The 21,149-nt window shown below is 30.9% G+C and overlaps 2 protein-coding genes across 2 annotated transcripts; both read left to right on the top strand.

The window, feature by feature from the left end:
• Positions 1 to 584: 584 nt before the first annotated feature.
• LOC106772353 (3-ketoacyl-CoA synthase 6) lies at positions 585 to 2,601 on the top strand. Its single transcript, XM_014658722.2, has one exon. It carries the CDS (start codon positions 691 to 693, stop codon positions 2,179 to 2,181), a length of 1,491 nt encoding a protein of 496 aa, XP_014514208.1. The 5' UTR covers positions 585 to 690; the 3' UTR covers positions 2,182 to 2,601.
• A 10,278-nt stretch (positions 2,602 to 12,879) lies between these two features.
• LOC106771228 (zinc finger protein CONSTANS-LIKE 16) lies at positions 12,880 to 14,939 on the top strand. Its single transcript, XM_014657167.2, has 2 exons — positions 12,880 to 14,340; positions 14,542 to 14,939. Exons 1-2 carry the CDS (start codon positions 13,339 to 13,341, stop codon positions 14,791 to 14,793), a joined length of 1,254 nt encoding a protein of 417 aa, XP_014512653.1. The 5' UTR covers positions 12,880 to 13,338; the 3' UTR covers positions 14,794 to 14,939.
• Positions 14,940 to 21,149: the final 6,210 nt, after the last annotated feature.

Below are 21,149 nucleotides of genomic sequence, written 5' to 3'. Positions count from 1 at the left end.
GGTTAAACATATTGTAAATTTTATTCAACCTAAATGGTTCACAGCAATACATAACCCTTGTAAATTAAAACCTAAGCTAATATAATTATAATAGTGAAAAAAGTAATATTTAAAAAAGATTTTGAATTTGGATAATTATACGGAGTGGAGTTTTAGGTAGAGGAGAATATGCATTATATATTTCCCTGAAAGGCAGGAAAGTGTTATAGGTAAACTCATTTGGAAGTTCGTTGTATCTACATAAGAGCGTATTAAAATGTAGATAAATGATGTTTAATTAAAGGTTGGAGGTTCTGACAGATGGCTTAGTTATATTTGGTGATGATGAGTTGGTTGGTCTGGTTCTGGTTCTGGTTCGTGTTTGATTAAAATTGATATATAGAGAATAAGATAAGAGGATAGTGTGTAGAAGGGCGTTGAGAGGGGAAAATAATGATGAAAAGGAAGAGAAGTAAATGAGAGAAAGTATTTTTTAGGGGTGTTAGGGTTTAGTTAGACGTCGAAGGGTGGAGTTATGAAAATTAATACCAAGTTAAGTGAGCGTTGAGTGACGTGAAGTGTTTCATTAACTGCTCTCATCTGCCCCCTTTGAGAGCTCAGGGACCCTTCATCTTTAAAACCTCACCACCCTCTACCCTCTCTTATTATCATCAAACCTTCTTCTTCTCTTTCTTCCTCAACCAACTCAACATGCCTCCAGTGTTGCCGGATTTCTCCAACTCTGTCAAGCTCAAGTATGTCAAACTTGGCTACCAATACCTCGTCAACCACATTCTCACCCTCACTCTCATTCCCATCATCATTGCCATCTCCGTTGAGGTTCTACGTTTGGGCCCCGACGAGATCCTCTCCCTTTGGAACTCCCTCCACTTCGATCTCCTCCAAATCCTCTGCTCCTCCTTCCTCATCATCTTCATAGCCACCGTCTACTTCATGTCAAAGCCTCGCACCATCTACCTCGTTGACTATGCTTGCTTCAAACCTCCCGTAACATGCCGTGTTCCTTTTGCTACCTTCATGGAACACTCCAGACTCATCTTGAAGAACAACCCCAAGAGTGTCGAGTTTCAAATGAGGATTCTAGAACGTTCTGGCCTCGGTGAAGAGACCTGTCTCCCTCCCGCCATTCACTACATCCCTCCCAAACCCACCATGGAGGCTGCCAGAGGAGAGGCCGAGCTTGTTATTTTCTCTGCCATGGAATCTTTGTTCGCCAAAACTGGCCTCAAGCCCAAGGACATAGATATCCTCATAGTTAATTGCAGCCTCTTTTCTCCCACTCCTTCCTTGTCTGCTATGGTCATCAATAAGTTCAAGCTCAGAAGCAACATCAAGAGCTTCAACCTCTCCGGCATGGGTTGCAGTGCTGGCCTCATATCCATTGACATGGCACGTGACCTTCTTCAAGTCCACCCCAATTCAAACGCCGTCGTTGTCAGCACTGAGATCATAACTCCTAACTACTACCAGGGCAACGAGCGAGCCATGCTTCTTCCAAATTGCTTGTTCCGAATGGGGGGTGCTGCTATTTTGTTGTCAAACCGTAGGTCCGAACGTAGGAGAGCCAAGTACAGATTGGTACACGTTGTTCGAACACACAAAGGTGCTGACGACAAGGCCTACCGTTGTGTGTTTGAGGAGGAAGACAAAGAAGGGAAGGTGGGGATTTCACTCCAGAAGGATCTCATGGCTATTGCAGGTGAGGCTCTCAAGTCGAACATCACCACCATGGGTCCTCTTGTGCTTCCGGCTTCCGAGCAGTTACTCTTCCTTCTCACTCTTATTGGGAGGAAAATCTTCAACCCCAAATGGAAGCCTTATATTCCTGACTTCAAACAAGCGTTTGAGCACTTCTGCATCCACGCCGGTGGGCGTGCTGTGATCGATGAGTTGCAGAAAAATCTTCAGCTTTCTACTGAACATGTGGAGGCCTCTAGAATGACCCTGCACAGGTTCGGAAACACTTCCTCTTCTTCTCTTTGGTACGAGCTGAACTACATTGAATCAAAAGGAAGGATGAAGAGAGGAGATAGGGTGTGGCAGATAGCGTTCGGGAGTGGGTTTAAATGCAACAGTGCTGTGTGGAAGTGCAACAGAAACATCAAGACACCTGTTGATGGGCCTTGGTCTGATTGCATTGATCGTTATCCAGTTCACATCCCTGAGATCGTTAAGCTCTAGGGGGAGAATCGAATCAAAGAACGAAAAAGAAAGGAAAAAAAAGAAAAGAAATCGGTTATTAATTTGGTTTCAGTATGAAATGGATGAGTACTCATGACCCTTCTCTGCTGTAGCCGAACCACAGATCTCATTTCTCAGTCATATTGGTCATTTTATCATATCATATCATATCCCACTTTTTATATTTATATATATATATTTGTTTTCCCTTTTTTCCTGTTTATTTTCCAAACAATTACAGGGCCTGTAGTGAATTTGCATAGACATAGCCAACGGGGGTTATATATGTGTTTATTCATGAATAGGTGCAACATGTAAGGGAAAGAAAGTTGAATTTCAAGTTTGTATTTGCTTGGACTATTATTAAAAGGTTGTAATTAAGACTTGAAAAATTGTAATTAGAAGTGCTTTGGTTGTTGTTGTCGGCGAGATTGAATTAAGTTTCGTTACGCATGAGCAAAATGTATTTAGCAATAAGATTGTCAGGTTGTGTGCGAGGAATGTTACATTTAAGAAACCATATTGATTGTGTTGTGATTGTGCGCCAAAATAATGGCGCCTGCTATTGATTAGTAACACCTACCATTCCCAATCATAAAATTTCATTCGGATACGCAGTTGGCAGGTCCTCCTTTTCTTACGATGTGGTTATTTTCAATTACTCTGGCGTTTGGTAGTGTGCATGCAATAAATTGATGGTTCCCTTTCTTTACTCACTGCCTTTTGTCACTGTTGGCAGTGGGAGTCGTTCACGGGGTCCATGTTTCGTTATTCAGGGATGGTGGGTATGAACAACTGTTTATTGCTAGCTTTTCGGCTCAACCAAGTTCAATTTGATTTAATCTTATCAAACATTTATTTACGAGTTTACGTGAAAATGAGAACTCAGAATCTCAGCTGCCACTGGCACTTGAGGAGGATTCTGAATTCTGGAGACTTTGACAGAAATTGAGGAATTATATCTAGAAATTAGTCTTAATTAATTATGATCCTTTTTGTGGTAATTTTGTGGAAAGAAGAAAGAATGAGGTATTTTTGTACGTGATAGGGAGCATGCAATATTGCAGCAGAATGGTTTGTCTTTTGTTTTATTAAGGAGCATCTGTTTGACTGTTATGGTGGGTGGGGAAAGAAGGTAAGTGTGATCGAGAATAGAAAGTGCTGGTAAGTTACGTAGGTGGGTAGAAATTAGAGATTGGTGAAAAGTGAAGTTGACGATCCATCGACCAAACTTTTCAAGACTCATAAAAGATGGGAAAGGCTACTAAGAAATATAGAAGAAAGCCAAAACAAAACATGATTGAAATTAATACAGCTTTGTTAGTTCAAGAACGTGACTCACGCCATTATGGTTATGAACTGGCAGGTCTCCCTCCGAGGAGCAACACCATTCATTACCAAGCTCGCCTTTACTGTTCAACTTTTTTCATCAGATTACTTTTTCCTTATATTCATTCTAAACAACAACCACCGTTGGATCATTTTTAAATTAACTAGTCAACAGAACTGAAATATCAATTTGAAGATTGTTAGGATAACAAGTCTTAACCTGAATTTCATAAATCAAAACGAATTTAATGCTTAACTCCTTTTACTTTCCATGGTCATTCAAATAAACCTTAAAACCAAGTATGGGATTTGTTCATGCTCGGCCTCTAATCATGTCATGTCGATCCTCATGTCTATTAATGCCGTTTTTGTTAGTTAGACTTTTTTTGTGCCCTTTTATACCAATAAAATGATAAATTTGCAATTATTAAAGTATATTTTGAAACAGCTGTGTATATAGATTCAGCTACCACGTACGATATTGACTGCTCTGGTGCCAAATTTATGGCTCCAATTTGAATTTTGATTGATCCAGAAAGTACAATGAAGACAAAATAATTATGCCACGTCTTAATTTCTTTTATCCTCTTTCTCTCGGACTGGCTAATCATAACTCTAGTTAAATGACAATTCTTTCGTCTTAAATTGAGTGCTTTTTAAGTACGTCAAAGTAACTACAATATACAGGTTTAAGGGGTTTCAATACGTGGATATAAAAAACTTAATAATATATTGATTGGCTTATGATTTATGAGATAAAATGTTAAAAAAACAAAATATCTGCATACAACTTTAGTGATAATTCAATTAGAAAGTTTGCATCATCCTAAATGAATTCAACCATGATATATGATTACAATTAAAAGATATTGGCTAAGAGGGAAACTTTTAATGAAAAATTAAGCAAAGATATGAAAAATTGTATGCTCAAAACTAAAAACTAAAAAGTGAAAAGATAATTGTTAATGTCATGAAACCAAAAATTATGAAAATATATCTTCACTTACTTGTTATCTCGATATTTGGAATGTTTTGTCAAAAGGATTCATCCTTTATAAGAATGACAATGGGGTGAGAATGTGTTTTATTATCTTATATTTGTCCTCAAACCCAATGAATATTAAATTTTTATCTCATCCTCATCTCCATCATATAATGAATATACTCATATATTCACTTTTTCATTGTTTCAATATCAATTAATTAAATTTTATAGAATAAAAAAATTATGGCAAGGGAAAATAAATATTTTAAATGTTTCTTTACTTTCATTCTTTAAATTATAGTAAAATTCCTTTTTTATGTAGAAGTAAAAATTATATTTCACCATTTAGACAAAATTACACAAACCACAAATGTTAAACTAATAATAATTGAAATTTATCATAAATTTTTTATCTTATGTCAATATATATGTTAGATGATAAAAAGCAAGATTCTTCACAATTACATTAAATTATTATATTAAAAGAAATTTCTTTATAAAATTATAATTAATAATAAAATTGTACTTATATAATGAGTTAGAAAATAAAAATAATTGTATAAAAAATATCATAATAGTATATAGTACATGACAAATTAAACAACAATTAAAATTATTAAAAAAGTAAGAATGATCAAATGTTTATTTTAGACATAATTGGATAGATCATTAATTAAAATCGCAATAAGAAAAAAAATCTATAATTAAAAGTGTAATTATATGAAAAATATTTTAGAGATATAAGAAAAACTTTTTCAATATCAAAGTAATCGCATTGTGAGAAATAATGAAAATTGCTTTGATAAAACAAAAATAAAAATAAAACATAAAAGAAGATAAGTTTTTTACATTAATTAGTATATAAAGAGTTTATGTTGGAGTATCAAAATGAGTAATTCAGCTCGATCTGCTTCGACTCATCACAGGTTGGTTATTTAGTGAGTTAACTCAATCTGACTCATTTATTAGCGAGTTAAAAAAATTTAAACCCGGCTCGACCTACTACAGGTTGGTGTGTTAAACCGATTGACTCACTAGCTCATTTAATAATTGTTCAAATTTAACTAGCTCATTTAATAATTGTTCAAATCTAAATAAATGTCACCCTAAAATGATGTAAAACTTCAAAGATAATTCAAAATAAAAAATAAAAAAAGTATCATACAATCCAAACGTAATCCAAAAACATGTACAAAAGACAAACAAATAAGTTTTTAATATTGATAATTTTTGTATCACTTGTTCATTTATAATATTAGAATCTTCCATATATTAATATATTATATTTTTCTCTCTTGAAACATCTTCTTGATCATCATCTACAATATAATAAAATAAATACTAACTAATAATATTAAAACAAAAAAAAAAACTAAATTAAATTAGGTGGGTTTAATCCGGTGAGCCCAGTTTTAAGTGATTCGGGTTGAAAACTATCCCGAATAAAAAAATTACATTTTGTTTTCAAACTCAATAAGATTCAAACCCGTGATAAGTCGGAATGTTCTGCACGTTATAACCCATTTTGGCAACACTAAATTTATGTTATTGAACACTTCAATTGAGACTTAAACATTCTCATGTAAGAAAATCAATAAATAAAATTATTTAAAAGGAATAAAAATATTCAAATATAAGACAACAATAATAGATAATTTACATACATCATCATTTGAATATAACTTTACAAAAATGTGATAAAAGGAAAACTATCTAGAAAATATGAATGGAATTTTTTGACAAACCAAACAATTAAAAGATAGAAAAAAGAAGAGGAAAGTTACTTACCGAGTATTTTAATAATTTAAACAAAAAAAAAATAAGAGTGAGAGATGATATATATACTTATCATCATCTTTATATCTAATTGAAAAATTAAAGTATTACACAATTAAGTTCACGTTGAAATTTTCGTTAAAAGGGAGAAGAATTCAAACAATAGTAATGAATTTGGCTTCCCTAATTTCATATATATAATGTGGTAAAGATACATAGTAGAGAATTATAAATTTCCATACTCTCTAATGAGAATGATTCCAAATTTATTATCATTCTCACAACAACACAACCTTAAGTGTAAATGAAGGCCAAAACACAGTCATGTGGGTCACATGTCATGTGGGTCTAGTCTAGTAGATAAATATTTGTATGGTGATTTTCTGGGCATATTCACAAGTTGAATCGCAATACATTTTAAGGACTCTTAATTCAATTTAGTGGATTGGCATATTCTTAATCGTAGATTACTTTCTCAGGACCTTCCTGTAGTTTAGCAGTTATTTATTATGAAGTGTGGCAGATTATATCCTCTAGTCTTTTTCAACCAAAGTAAATCTTATTCATAAAAGCCAACAAGGGACTCCATTAATATTAGTGTTGTCAAAATGGGTTATGACCTGATCTGGATCAATCCACCACAGGTTAATCATTTAGTGAACCAACCTAACTCGGCTCATTTATTAACAAGTCAGAAAAATTTAAATCCGGCTCAACTCATCACCGTTTGGTGGATTGAATGTGTTATCTCACTCGCTTACTTAATTACAACTTTTTTAAAATAAAAAAATTACAATTTTTTTGTAATTTAAATATAAATAAATTTTACTTCCAAAGTAATGTTAAACTCAAACCAACTCAAAAAAAAAAGTACAATACAATCTACGTATAATGAGTGAAATGATATTTTCTTAAGATTTTATAAGATAATACATTAATAAAAATAAAATTATGTGGGTTGTTGGACCCACCCGACTTACCAAATTTGAATCCGGATGAGTCGATTTAAATAAGTCGGATTAAAAATTTATTCGTATAAAAAAAAATACATTTTTTTCTAATCCAACCAGACCCAAACCTATACTAAACCATATTGACCAGCAAATTGTAATCTATTTTAACAGTTCTAATTAATATGACACATTAATTATTATTATTATTATTATTATTATTATTATTATTATTATTATTATTATTATTATTATTATTATTATTATTATTATTATTATTATTATTATTANTTATTATTATTATTATTATTATTATTATTATTATTATTATTATTATTATTATTATTATTATTATTATTATTATTATTATTATTATTATTATTATTATCATCATCATCGTCCATATGCATAGATATATAAGTAATTTGACCTCGATGCAGATTTAGTTTGGGATATGGAACTTTGAATCTAGTATTCACATGTAGTAAGAAACCAAAACTGTTCAAAATAGTTTTCAATTTGAACTTAAACCATAAAATCGCGATTACCTTGAGTTGACGAAACAAAATATTTACTTAAATTATTAAACTGCTAAATGAGTTAAAATCAAATAACGATTTTACAACATCACATACATAATAAGATGTAATGGTTATTTTCTTTTACACAAAGAAAGAGTCACTTTATTACATGTGTGTGTGATGAGAGATTGAGTTATTGTTGAAATGTTAATGAGTAAAAGTTAGAATGAAAAAGGCTTTAAGTATTGAAGAAAACACACCAGATTGAAAAAAAACAACTCACCATTGTTGACAAAACACTGATAATGATGAAAAACAAAAAGCTGAATCAAAGAAACATAAACTAAAATCCTATCACACAAAAGAGATCAAAGCTCAGAAGTTAACGAAACAATATAAATCAGGAAAAGAAATATATAACATATTGCGTTAATTTAAATTTCAAACGCCAGATTCAATGTAGAGAAAAAAAATATAATAAGTTATATTACTTTTTATATATAAGAAATAGCTGATAAAATGGACGAAAAAGATATAAAGAATGGAGATGCTATGTACAATTAAAATAACGAAGATGGGGTGTAAAATTTAATTTCAAAGAGGGTGTTGCTTCTCACATCCCAAACATTTTTCAATTTTTTTTATTACAAAAATAACCTAAATATAATTCTCACACTACGGGACTCACCTACAATATATTATAGAAAAAAGAAAATACTATCCAATCATTTGAATGTGTGAATTCGTCAATACCTTGCGACAACACTAATCTTTAAAGCAAATACTCTCTTTTTATAAAGAGTAAACTAATAAAAACAAAATCTTAAATTAGAAACCTTATAGGCATCTGTCGACGAATGTAACATCCATTTAAGGTAAAATGGATGTAGACATCCGTTTTACCTTAAACGGATGCTGACATCTATCAATGGATACTCATATCTGTTTAAGAGGTTTTCACGTTAATTTAGGATTATGTACCTCGCCGCTTATTCAGACACTTTTGATAAAGAATTGATAGAGTGTACCTCTACCTTCAAACAACACAGACAGTGAACTATATAACTCTTACAACAATTCCTTTCGGCAACTTCTCATTCACTACACTCTCACACCACAATAATGAAAGAAAGAGAACAAAAAGAATTATCGGAACGAAAGAGAAATAAGAACGAGAGCATAAAGTGAACCTAAAAGAGAATAAATAGATTGTGTGCCCGGAATGAGTAGAAATTATTTTTAACCATAAAAATAAACTTTTACAGAAGGATAAAATAGGAATGAAAAGATAGAGTTAAGGGTAAAAGAGAAAAGGGAAGATGGAGGGAGCAAAGGGATAGATAGAGAGTAACACCCTTTCAAAGAATAATGAAGTTCGATACAGAAATTGGGTTTTTTTATTTCTGTAATCGTTAGCCCGCTTTGCGAAACGTAGATCCAATCAATCTCATTCGGGCTTAGTAGAAATGGGTCAAACGAACCTCCTTTTTGTTTCTTTATGTTTTGGGCTAATTGAGTCTTAGGAAACCGATTATACTAAAAAAAAACGACATTGATGTTTGAGTCTCGTGAAGATAAACTCCAACATAGTATTAAACAGATATGATTATAAGAAAAAGTGACCATAATGTTATAACAAGACAAAATTAATCTTATAGTTATATGTTTTATGTATATAATCTGTTTGAGTTTGTTCCATCAATTCAATTTTGCGAGCTTAATCCTTTTGTTCATTTTTATTTATTCTTATATCCAACATTTTATTAAGCGATGAATTGCATTATAGATTGTTCCATGAAAAAATATATTTGAAAATATATAATCAGTCTAGAAAAAACAGATCAATTCGTGAAACATATCTGAAACATAACTCAACTCACTCTCGACTCTTTAATTTTATTCATATCTATACTTTTCAATTACAAGTTTCTAATGGAAAATAATAAAAGAAATAATGGGGAGTTTACAATTTTTTTCATTTTTTTTATAATTGATAGTTTTTAAATTGAAGGATAAAATAGTAACTTTGCATTTGTTTATATCCTTACATCTTCTTTCTCTAAACCAAGTTCCTTTAATCTCTTTCTATTTTCTCTGTAATTTTTTGAAATGATTTTTTTTATATAGTTTTCATTCTCAGATGATATTATATGATAAAAAAATTAATTTAATAAATATCGAATAACTTTTTTTAAGCTTCTTTGGAAGTGCAGTAGAATATATTGTCCTAAGCTTTTAGAGTTTTCTCTTAAGAATGCAAACATGATGTATGAAAATAACAACTTTCAATAGCTATAAACTATAGATAATGTGTTTTAATACTCTTAATATCTTAAAAGTACTTATATATTGGATTTTAAAATTTTTATTAATTAATTAAATTCGTCGCGAAAATGACCAATAAAAAATTGTCGTAAAATCATTGACATTTTCCCCTTTCCACATTTGATTTACTCTGAAACAACCGAACAAATATCTTTCTCCCTTTCCGTCTCTTAATTTTTTGAAAGTGATTATTTCTGTCTCTCCCGTAGAGAAATTATAAAGCAAATATTATTTATAATTTAATCGAATGTACTTTTTTGGTAAAGTTAATGATTTTTTATTTTTTTTTCCCGAAAGAACAGCGTGAAATACATAGAGAAAATGACAGATTTGCAATCACTGTGTTCATCAAAAAGTATGTTGGTAATTTATTGGTAAGAGACAAAAGTTAACATTTTTGAAACATGTTGTAAAAAGCGACAAGGTAATAAAAAAACGTAGTTGGTTAATGTGTATTTTATGTTATAAAGTGTAGATTTAAGTATAAAGTATCTGAGAGAATAAGATTCGAAACTGACACGTGAAAGGGAAGAAGATGGGAATGGTATTGTCGTTATCAGCTCCAGGAATATATTTCATTATAGTTTGTAACGATTCTTACGCAATATTTTTTTAATAATATTTAAATATTATTTATGTATCATTATGTAATTGATCTAAAAATTAATTTATAATCAATAATAATAATAATCATAAATATTATCATAGACCAATCAAACACCTAATTGATGTCAAATATTATAAAAAAAAATTGTCTAATTATTATCCCTCCATAAGTGTTGCTTGCCAAATTATGCATTTCACTCTCCATTTTTTACGTTGGAGTCATTCATGTTTCAGAATTCCTAACTCTCCACATCATTGTCCCTTCTTCCACTCTTTCATAATTCCCAAATCCTTATCCATATTACTTTCCATGTCACTGTATATAATTACATCCATTCGTATACAATTATATAATTCCCAAAGCCTTTTTAAATAATACTTTTCTAACCTACTTCATGCCAAGTAATCAAAATTTGAATGATTTTTCAACTTTGAACCTTACATCTTTCAAGTTTATCCGTATACAAGCAAAAATTCCTTCTTATGCCATTCTTTTCAAACACCCAACCGATTAATATAACACTCTCTTTCTTTGTCAAATATTGGACGATGTTCATGTTTTTCTTACATAAATTAAGAAAAAACAAGTATTTCAAAACAGGACTTCATCTGTTCTGATCCACTCACCCCCATGAGGTAATTTTTCACTCCAAAATAGCACTCTTCTGACATCATTATATAGTAACTAAGAAACGTTCCACTATTAAATTTCAATAAAAAAAAAAAACACTTATCTTTTAATCACTTGCGTGTCTGTTTAATAGAAGTTTTTATACGTAAACTTACAACAATATGATTTTTAATTTCTAATCAAACAAAATTTTATAGGTGGATGCAAGGTATTATTAACTTGATTTATGGTCCTAATTCATCTTTGAAAAAAAAAATCCCTTTTTAGGATATCTTATCAAGTAGGATAAAAAAAAACTTCAGTTTTTAAAACTTTGAGTTACAGTTAAGATTAGGATTAAAATGAATTTGATTCTATTATTAAATAGTATAATATATTATCATTTATTATATTTAAATCAATATTTTTATATTATACTTATTATTATGTTATTAAATAAAATATATAATATATAATTAATATAACTATTGACAATAATCTATTTGTTAATTATTCAAATTTCTTAAAAAAAAATTATAGTATTTAATAGTGCATTGCGAATCTCAAACATGAAACAAAAAACATCAATTCTAGTCAAAATATAAAAATATTTGATTAATTTAATAAAATTTATATTAAAGTTTTTTCATAATTACTAATTATATATATATATATATATATATATATATATATATATTAATGAGAATAAATAATTAGTAAAATTTAAGTCATACATTAAAAAAATAAACATATAATAAAAAAAAATACATAAACTTATCATTCATAAATTTATTATTTTAAACTTTCAAATTAAGATGTTTAAGTTAGATCTATCTAAATTTTTTGCACAACAAAATTAAACAATTATCTTATATATATTAAAAATATGTTCAGTGAGTTAAGAAAAATTAAATTTGTTTAATTAGTCAAAGATCTCAACATCTAATTTTGTTCTGTAATTTTCATATAAATTAAAAATACTTATATTTATGATAAATTAAGAATTAATTATATTTTTTATTTCAAAATGAATAATTTTTTTTTTTAAAAAAAGGAAAGTCTATAAACTGATCTTATGTTTGTGGATAGATATTTTAATTTCTGGAGTTTTTTTTCTGACTTTACTCTATATAAATTAGAACCAAATCATGTAATGAAATTGAGACGTGTAATTCAAACTGTCAAATGTTTGCATATTTTCTGCAAATATCACATGATTAGAAGATAGTGTTTATAGTATGTTTATTTGTAATTAGTAAATTAATTTAAGAAGCAAGGTTCTTAGTAGATAGAAGTAAGGAGTGTGACATGGTTTATTAATAATTTCTAAATAAAATGTTTAAATGCGCATGAGATCTTAATTCCAAGTTGGGGAAAAACATGATTATTGTCTGAAGAGACTTGACCAAATAACCCGATCTACTAGGATGCCTGATATCAGTGGTTGTTTCGAGATGTTATTATCCAAAAGTTGAGGGGATGGAAGTGATGTATAGACACTGAGCAGCAATAGATATAATTGGTAAAAAGCCAGAAAATTGAATGTGGAAGAAGGGGACCACAGAACAAAAGTCTTACCCTTTTAACGTCACTGTGAGGGTGAGACAACAGAAGCTACCAAATCTATCTCACTCAGATATTTCTAGCAAGACGAGAGTGGATTAACTGTTTTTTGTTTCTGATATGCGATTAAAATTTGAAAAGCCCATACTCATCCACAGGGCAAGTGGGTCACCACCAGAAATCCCTCTGATTACAAATCCACCCAATAACAAAGCAGAGAATAGGATCAACTTTCCATCTTCTACCAATGAAAATTAAGATAAGGCCTTCCACCCTGGACCCCAAAGTTCACTCCCTTTCACTGTTAAGGGTCCCAAAAGTGCAAACCCAAACAATCTCTCCCTGTTAAATGGAATGCAAAAGCGTCTCCTGTGGGTCACAGTTCACCCTCTTTTTCACCAAAATAATAATCATTGAATTCTATTGCCTCCCCTGTAACCAAACCCACACTGTAACCGTTTCATATTTGCCTTCAAATTTTGTTTCAGTGTCATGAGTACAGCAAAGAACGCGGCAAACGCGGTTGGAGCCAAAACCGCGAGAGCATGCGACAGCTGCATAACCAAGCGGGCACGTTGGTACTGTGCTGCCGATGATGCTTTTCTCTGCCAAGCTTGTGACTCTTCGGTTCACTCCGCCAATCCTTTGGCTCGCCGACACGAAAGAGTCCGCTTGAAAACGGCGTCCTACAAGTCCACCGACGAACAACAACAACAACCTCCCACGTGGCCCACTAAGAAAGCTCGAACACCCAGACACGGGAAACACTCTCGTAGCAACAACCCCTTCCATCTTGTCCCGGAAGTGGGTTCCGAAGAGGTGAATTCCCATGACGAGAACGAGGAGCAGCTTCTTTACAGGGTCCCCATATTCGAACCTTTTGTTGCCGAGCTATGTGGGAATAACAGCTCTTCTCCTTCTTCGGTGACTTCAACTGATCAAGGAGTAGCAGCTGCTGTGGCCGAAGCCGAAAACAAAGGGGTTGAGAGCAATGTTTTTTATCACGGTAATAATGAGATGGAAAACTTGCACGGGATGCTTCCTTCCGATGCAGAACTTGCCGAGTTTGCGGCTGATGTTGAGAATTTACTGGGTAGGGGGCTTGAAAACGAGTGTGTGGGGATGGAGGATCTGGGACTGATTGATGCGAAGGAGGAGGAGTGTTCGGTGGGTAGTGGGGAGGTGAAGGTGGAAGAAGAAGAGAACCCTGAGATGGAGATGGAGATGGAGATGGTGGGAAGAGATGTATCGTTTGAGTTTAGCTTTGATTACGATACGTGTGAAGAGGTGAAGGAGAAGATTTGCGATTTGGAATTGGGGAAGGAGAAGGGGAATGAAGAAGAACTGAGAGAGAATGATGAGACGAAAAAGAAGAAGATATCGTTGCAGCTTGATTACGAGGCAGTGATTATCGCCTGGGCTAGCCAAAAATCTCCCTGGACCACTCCTGACAAGCCAAACTTGGACCCCGACCAGTGCTGGCACGAATGCATCGTATGTACTATTCCTTCTCCTTTGAATGTAGTAAGAATCATGAAATTATCAGTTATACTTGTATTAATCAGTTTCAATAAATTTTAATTAACATTGGTCAATGTATCACAAAATTGTGGTGGCGGTGGTGGTTTTTGAAAAATGAGATTGAACATAGAATTTGTGGGTGTGTGACTAATGATGTTTAATTTAATTAAGCAGGAAAGTTATGGAAGGGGAATTCATGATCCTTATGGTGAAGTGGGTGGATTTGGGATTCATCCAGTGATAATTGACGGAGGCAGAGAGGCGAGAGTGTCAAGGTACAGAGAAAAGCGGCGAACAAGGTTGTTCTCTAAGAAAATAAGGTACGAGGTTAGGAAATTGAATGCAGAGAAGAGACCCAGAATGAAGGGGAGGTTTGTCAAGAGAGCTTCCTTTCCACCATCAACATTTCCCTTGCTAAATCATTAAGACCTCATTCAAGTTTTGTTTACTATTTATTTATTTCCTAAATATTATATTTTTGCTTAGTGCATCCTAATGCTTTTCATTTTCTTTCTCAGCTATTTGTATATAGCAATTTTGTTAAGTTAATAAATGCCCCAACTTTCTAATCATGTCTTCTCCATATAAAGAGCAAAATTTATCTGGAAAAAATAATACAAATGAAACATAAAGGGTTTATGACTTTTTTTTTTATTATATTTTCCTGAATTTTCTCATTTCTTAAACTCCCCTTTAAATCCTCATCAGCTGTAATAATGTTTCTCCTGTTTACCAATGAGTTCTTTTTCTTTTTAGTTATCGTTATTCACAAATACATATTAGTTATCCTTGATATAATTTTAGTTCACCTTTAATTGTATAAATACTGAAGTTTTCCAATGTTATATTTCACAAGTTTAGCTCTACACATGTGTGAACTTTAGAAACCATAAAGATATATATTTTCAAATTTCAAAATATCTTTTTTATCCAGACTCACTCAAAATATCCTGGCTCCTGACAAAACTTATATTAGAATCTTTTATATATATATATATATATATATATATATATATATATATATATATATATATTTTCTGTCAGGAAATTTAATCTACTTCATTAATCTCTATCAATTATCAGGTAAAAACATACGAGATTCTAGATCATTTAGTGCAATGTTTTAAAATTACATGCAGAGAAACAAACACGACTCATGAATAATATACCTGCAGCATCCTTTTATTATTTTTACCATTATTGTTGACTGTTAGAAAATTGGTCTTTTTCATTGAGTTCAGTAAACAAAGTTTAAAATGGATTAAAATAATGTAATGAAAAGGAAAAGAAAATTAGCAACAACCAAAATTAATAATGAGTTTTATTGTCATATATTGATTGATAATGAAAGCAAGAATGAGTTCCAACTCGAACTTGGTTTCATCGACTCTCTTCAATACACCGACACCAATTTACAACGAATATCAAATGCTGAGTGAACATTAACGTAAACCAGTGTTGGAGCAGAACATAACTGATATGATATGAAAATAATCATGCACACACTTGTATTTTTTTTATGGGTTGCAACTAGGGTTTTTATTAACTTTGTCAATAATTGTTTTCAGAATGACCAATTTCTTTTGGGTGTTGTGTAACAACATAATTTGTTGGTGGGTGTTGAGGATGAAACTATGAAATTGAAAAAATATAGCGTTTTTATTATAAATCACCAATAATTTAATAAACACAATTTAAATATATTTTTCTTTGTTTTATCATTTTATATATTTTTAAAATATATAGGTGGATAAAAGAAAAAAAAAATGGTACAAGATCAATATTCATATCTATGATAGAAACAAAAGTTTTACAAGATGAAGAGAACCCTAAATATATTGGATAATATTAATAAATTAACTAATAGTTTATTGGATTAATTTAAAAAATAGTTTTACAGACACAAAACCTTAAACTAATAATATACTATTTATTTTGTGTAACCAATTTCTTCTGTTGGCCCTTCTCTTTTTTCTGGCTCATTCTCCAAAATGTTGATATGATGACCCAATCGAAATTGGGCTTCCATTTCTTTACTTATTGAGCCTAATATCTTTCTTGACCGTTCACACTAGCTAAAGGGACTATTCTTCCTGCACCTCTATCATTTCATCTAATTTAAAAATATTTATTTTGAGTTTTGAAACGCAATGTTCTGGGATACATAAAGATTGAACATTCCATGATACAAATATTATATTCCAGAATATACATTTCACTAGTAACTATTGTCCTTTCATTTTTTTTATTGGTTAAAATCATCTAGGCATCTCTATTTTTTAAGGTATTATCAATTTGGTCTTTTTTTTTTAAATATTTCCAATTGAATCCTTATAAGTGTTAATTTGAAGCAAATTAGCCCTTACCGTTAAAAATTGTTAATGGTGTTAAAATTGTGCAGAGGTGAGTAGATGACGTGGTTAAAATTCTCCTTTTAAAGTGTTAAAATTGTGTAGAGGTGTTAAAATTTTAATACCTCAAAAGAAAAATTTTAACCACCTCATCTACCCACCTCTGCACAATTTTAACACTGTTAACGATTTTTAACGGCAGGGACTAATTTGTTTGAAATTAACACTTATAAGGACTCAATTAAGAAGGTTTAAAAGAAAGAGACCAAAATGGGAATACCTTACAAAAATAAGAACATCTACATGGTTTTAACCTTTTTCTATTTCCTACTTCACAAGGAACTTGGTACGTGATCCCAAACATGGCTTGCAACAATTGCTTTCTATGACCACTTTTTCTCCTCTCTATATAAAGTCAAAACTTATAGCAATAACCAGTAAAGTGCTTTATGTAGTAGGAAAATTTTCTACTTTTGAAATTGACATAGATTGTTTGTTTCACTCTGTATAGAGGCCGTAGAGCCTGTACACATTTTGGTGTAAACAAGATGATGTTAAACTTAAGAAATAAACTACTTTTGAAATTTTCTACTTTTATTATTATTACTGAATGAGAAGCTAGTAGAGTGAGATGGGAGTAGGTTTAGGGGATTGTGGTGGCTAAATGATGTGCCTTCTAATACCCTTCTAGCATGGTATCTTCTGATTCTGTTTTCCTCTTTGTCCATGGTATCTAAATTAGAGAAACCAAGTCATACTACTCATCCTTGTTTTTCAACTAATTTGATAACAGTAACAGAGATTGATATCTCATCTAACACAGTTGTCTTAGTTAAATAAATAAGTGAAGTAGTGGTTATTGTGGATGATGAGCAGAAAGAGGAACAGGAAGCCACATGGATATTTAAAATGAATAATGATGAAAAGGAAAGAAAGCCAATAAATAGAAATGAAGATGGAAGACTCTGCGCAAATTAAAATGCATCGAAGGGCTAAACCTAAAACTGTGTCTTCTGAAGCAGAGTGGTGAATGAGAGTGAAAGTTGATTCCAAATCCAAAATGCTACGTGACAAAGGAGCAGACTACGAATCACTGACAACTTTTATTAAAACCTCTTCTTCGCCGCATAATACGTAGCGTTTTCCTTCATCATTCTCGCTTTCTTCCTCTAGTCCCTCTCATAACCACCAATTTACCCTTTCTTCTCTTCTTCTTTGGTTTCTGCGTTTCTTTTTCTTTTTTTATTTTTTATTTTTTCTCTCTGTTGCCCTTTTCAACACTGCGTGACTGTCTTCACCACTTTCCTTAGAATCAGACACAAAACTCATCATAAAAAATACAAACCAACTCTTCTAAAGATACATTACTTTCCAAGGATATTTTTCAAACCAAGCTTACCTCCCATCTTGATTTAACTTTATCTAGTACTACTTCCTCTTCTTTCATACCATCGTGCTCAATTCTGTTATTATTTTAATATACCTTTATAAAATGCATGTGAATCAGACAATAATAAATTCTTTAAATAGACTCTTTCATTTCTTTCATCCCTGTCAATTACATCAATCTTTACTGTCTTATTTAAATATATTAATCTTAAATACATAAAGACAATAACAAAATTAAAATTTCTAACTTTTTAAATTTTTTTGAGTCTTAGAGATTAAACCTTAAATTTGGAATATATATGAAAGTGTATTGAGAAAGTTATTTATATTGACAAATTTGGATTACTTTGATTACTGTTCAGTGATGTAAAGATGTAGTAAAATGCGTGAGGGGTTCAAAAAGCTTGTGCTATTGTATCAAACACACTCACTTTAAGAAGTTGTCATTTTAACTTTCATATAAACTAAGATTTTTCTTGCTAAAATATTTCTAAATAAAGTTAGAGATTAAGAATTAAATGTACATATCCTTTTAAAACAAAGTATTGATACACTACACAACTTATCACATCTCAATCAAGTAGTCTCTTTCCAAATTTGGATAAAGTAAAGAGCTTGACGTGATTAATTGTTTTCACAAAACTACACCATTTTGTTTTTCCAAAGAGTTGCTTCTGTGAAATAACTTTAAATACTTTTTCTTGAAATCTTTAATGTATACTCTTAAGGTGATATCTCCTTGTAAGAACCAAGAATGAATATTATATATAAACACAAAATAAATATTCATAGGTGTTTGATGTGTATCATGAAATGTTTTCAAATAAATGTCCATATAGTGTTTCTTAATAAACAATTATTAGACATATTATGCAAACAATATGTTGTGCACATTTTTGAGCTAGTTAAATTATAAAAAGAAATTAAAACAATAACTTTTTTAAAAAATAATGAGAATAAACTTTCATTCAAGAAACTGAAATATAAAATGAAAAGTACATCTCGTTTATGAATCAAAATATAACCCCTGACTTTTTTCCTCATCAAAATATAACATGAAAATACTTTTAGTTTACTGGGGATTATTACTTCAAGAATATCAGGTTTGAAAATTCCCTTTCTATAAGTAAAAGTAGGTTAATTTATTATGTCTACGTTAACCTTTGTTGTCTTCACTGTTTTTCTCTTCTTCACGCTAATGAAACTCAGTTGTGAAATTGCATCTATGTGTTTATGTTTTGTTTATAATTTTTTTCATGCTGTCATTTTCCTCGTTCGACAAGATTGCCGCATTGATTAAATTGTTTAATCATGTTAGCAAATTATAGTGAGAAGTCTACTAATATAATATTGTCCTCACAATGCCTACCACCATCAATAATTCAAGAAAAAAAAAAAGATGCTTTCCCAACAATAATTTACTTAGTTGGAGGACTTCATAATTCAAAACTATTCCTGTATTTGTTTGTACATAGTATGATATCTCTACAACGAAGATTAATTAAATTATTTTTCTTGCTGTTCTTGAAATTTCTGGACATCGCAGTGCTGTTTAAGAGTCTCCGTTTAATATTTTTCTGTGTCATCCAATCTCTTGTAAGCTGATTTGTAAATGGCATGTTTTCAAAATATTACAGAAAGCCACATATTAAAGTCCAGTTATCTATGTAACAATACTCAGAAAAAATATAAATAAATATTAATTTGTCTTGTATATCACTTTCGTTAATATATATTTATAGAATTAGATTAATATAATTATGATAAATTATTAATATATTAATTTTTAAACAAAAAGAATCGGGTATTCTTCATATAGATCACAAAACTTTTTTATTTTAGCATTTGATATAACTGTAAGTATACTTAAGTTTAAATCTGATACAGTGTAATGAACTGTCTCACATATTTACTAATACCAAAAACATATTTTATCATATTAACTATATTATTTTTCTTATACTAACATATGATTATATGAATGCATAATATGATAGACACACAAAATTTAATCTGTACAAAGTAATTTAAGTGTATACTGCCAGAAACAAATAAAACGAAAAAAGATGTTTGTACATATAAACTTTTTCTGAGTAAAATCTATAGAAAGTTAATGATGAGTCAAACTGAAATGGATCTTCCAAACATGTCTCCAGCAAACAAAAAGTTAGAATGCTTTATGATCTACATTGAAGTGAATTTTAGCTTATATTTAGCCAAGTCAAACTTTTCCACTCCAAATAATAAACTAAACTAAAATGAAATAAAATATGACTCAACTTTTTCAGACCACGCAGTCAATACTTGCAGACAGATCAATAGACTATTCAGTAGGCATCGATTGCAAATGAATCAGCCAACTTGATTTACTAAAAACCAACGGGTGAGATTTTCTGATGAAAGTTAGTCCTTCCCATCAGATTCCAAATCAGATCTTTTGACAAAACTTTTTAGAAAGCTGAGAAATGTAAAAAATGAGTAATCCCAATTCGCCAAAGAAGCAACAAGACATGTGAGAGAAACAACAAATAAATATAAAAACTTACCAAATGCAGCAGATCATGTTGCAGCATCACCCACAATATATGCACACTGCGCATTCAACCTCAATAAAGGTCGATTAACTTTTTCCTCTTTCTATATTTTACAAGGCACAACTCATGAATTTAGTATTCGGAATCCCAAAAATAATATTTCAATCCTTCAAATTATTAGACTGATTATTTTATTATACCATCAAACACTTTATCGTTGATAATGAAAGAACCTGTGTCATCGGCTTCTGCACTGAGAGAAGAAGAGAGAAAGTAATTATTTTACACTGCTATGGCCAAAGCTTAGAACTACAGATTGAAGGCACGAATCCCTGCCTCTGTTACTCCATATATAGTTCTTTTTTTTTTTCAGCTTCCCTTTCTCAAACACAAGGAAGGAAAAAAAAAAAAAAGTAAATAACAAATAACAAAGCTGATACACTCAGAGAGTTTACACAGGATTATAAAAAGTATCATAGACTCTATACTTAACATTCCTCAACGTCTT

The sequence above is a fragment of the Vigna radiata genome, chromosome 8, assembly GCF_000741045.1.
Source record: "Vigna radiata var. radiata cultivar VC1973A chromosome 8, Vradiata_ver6, whole genome shotgun sequence".
Taxonomy (NCBI): Eukaryota; Viridiplantae; Streptophyta; class Magnoliopsida; order Fabales; family Fabaceae; genus Vigna; species Vigna radiata.
The sequence above is the reverse complement of the archived record's forward strand: the minus strand, read 5'-3'. Positions and strand labels throughout refer to the sequence as shown.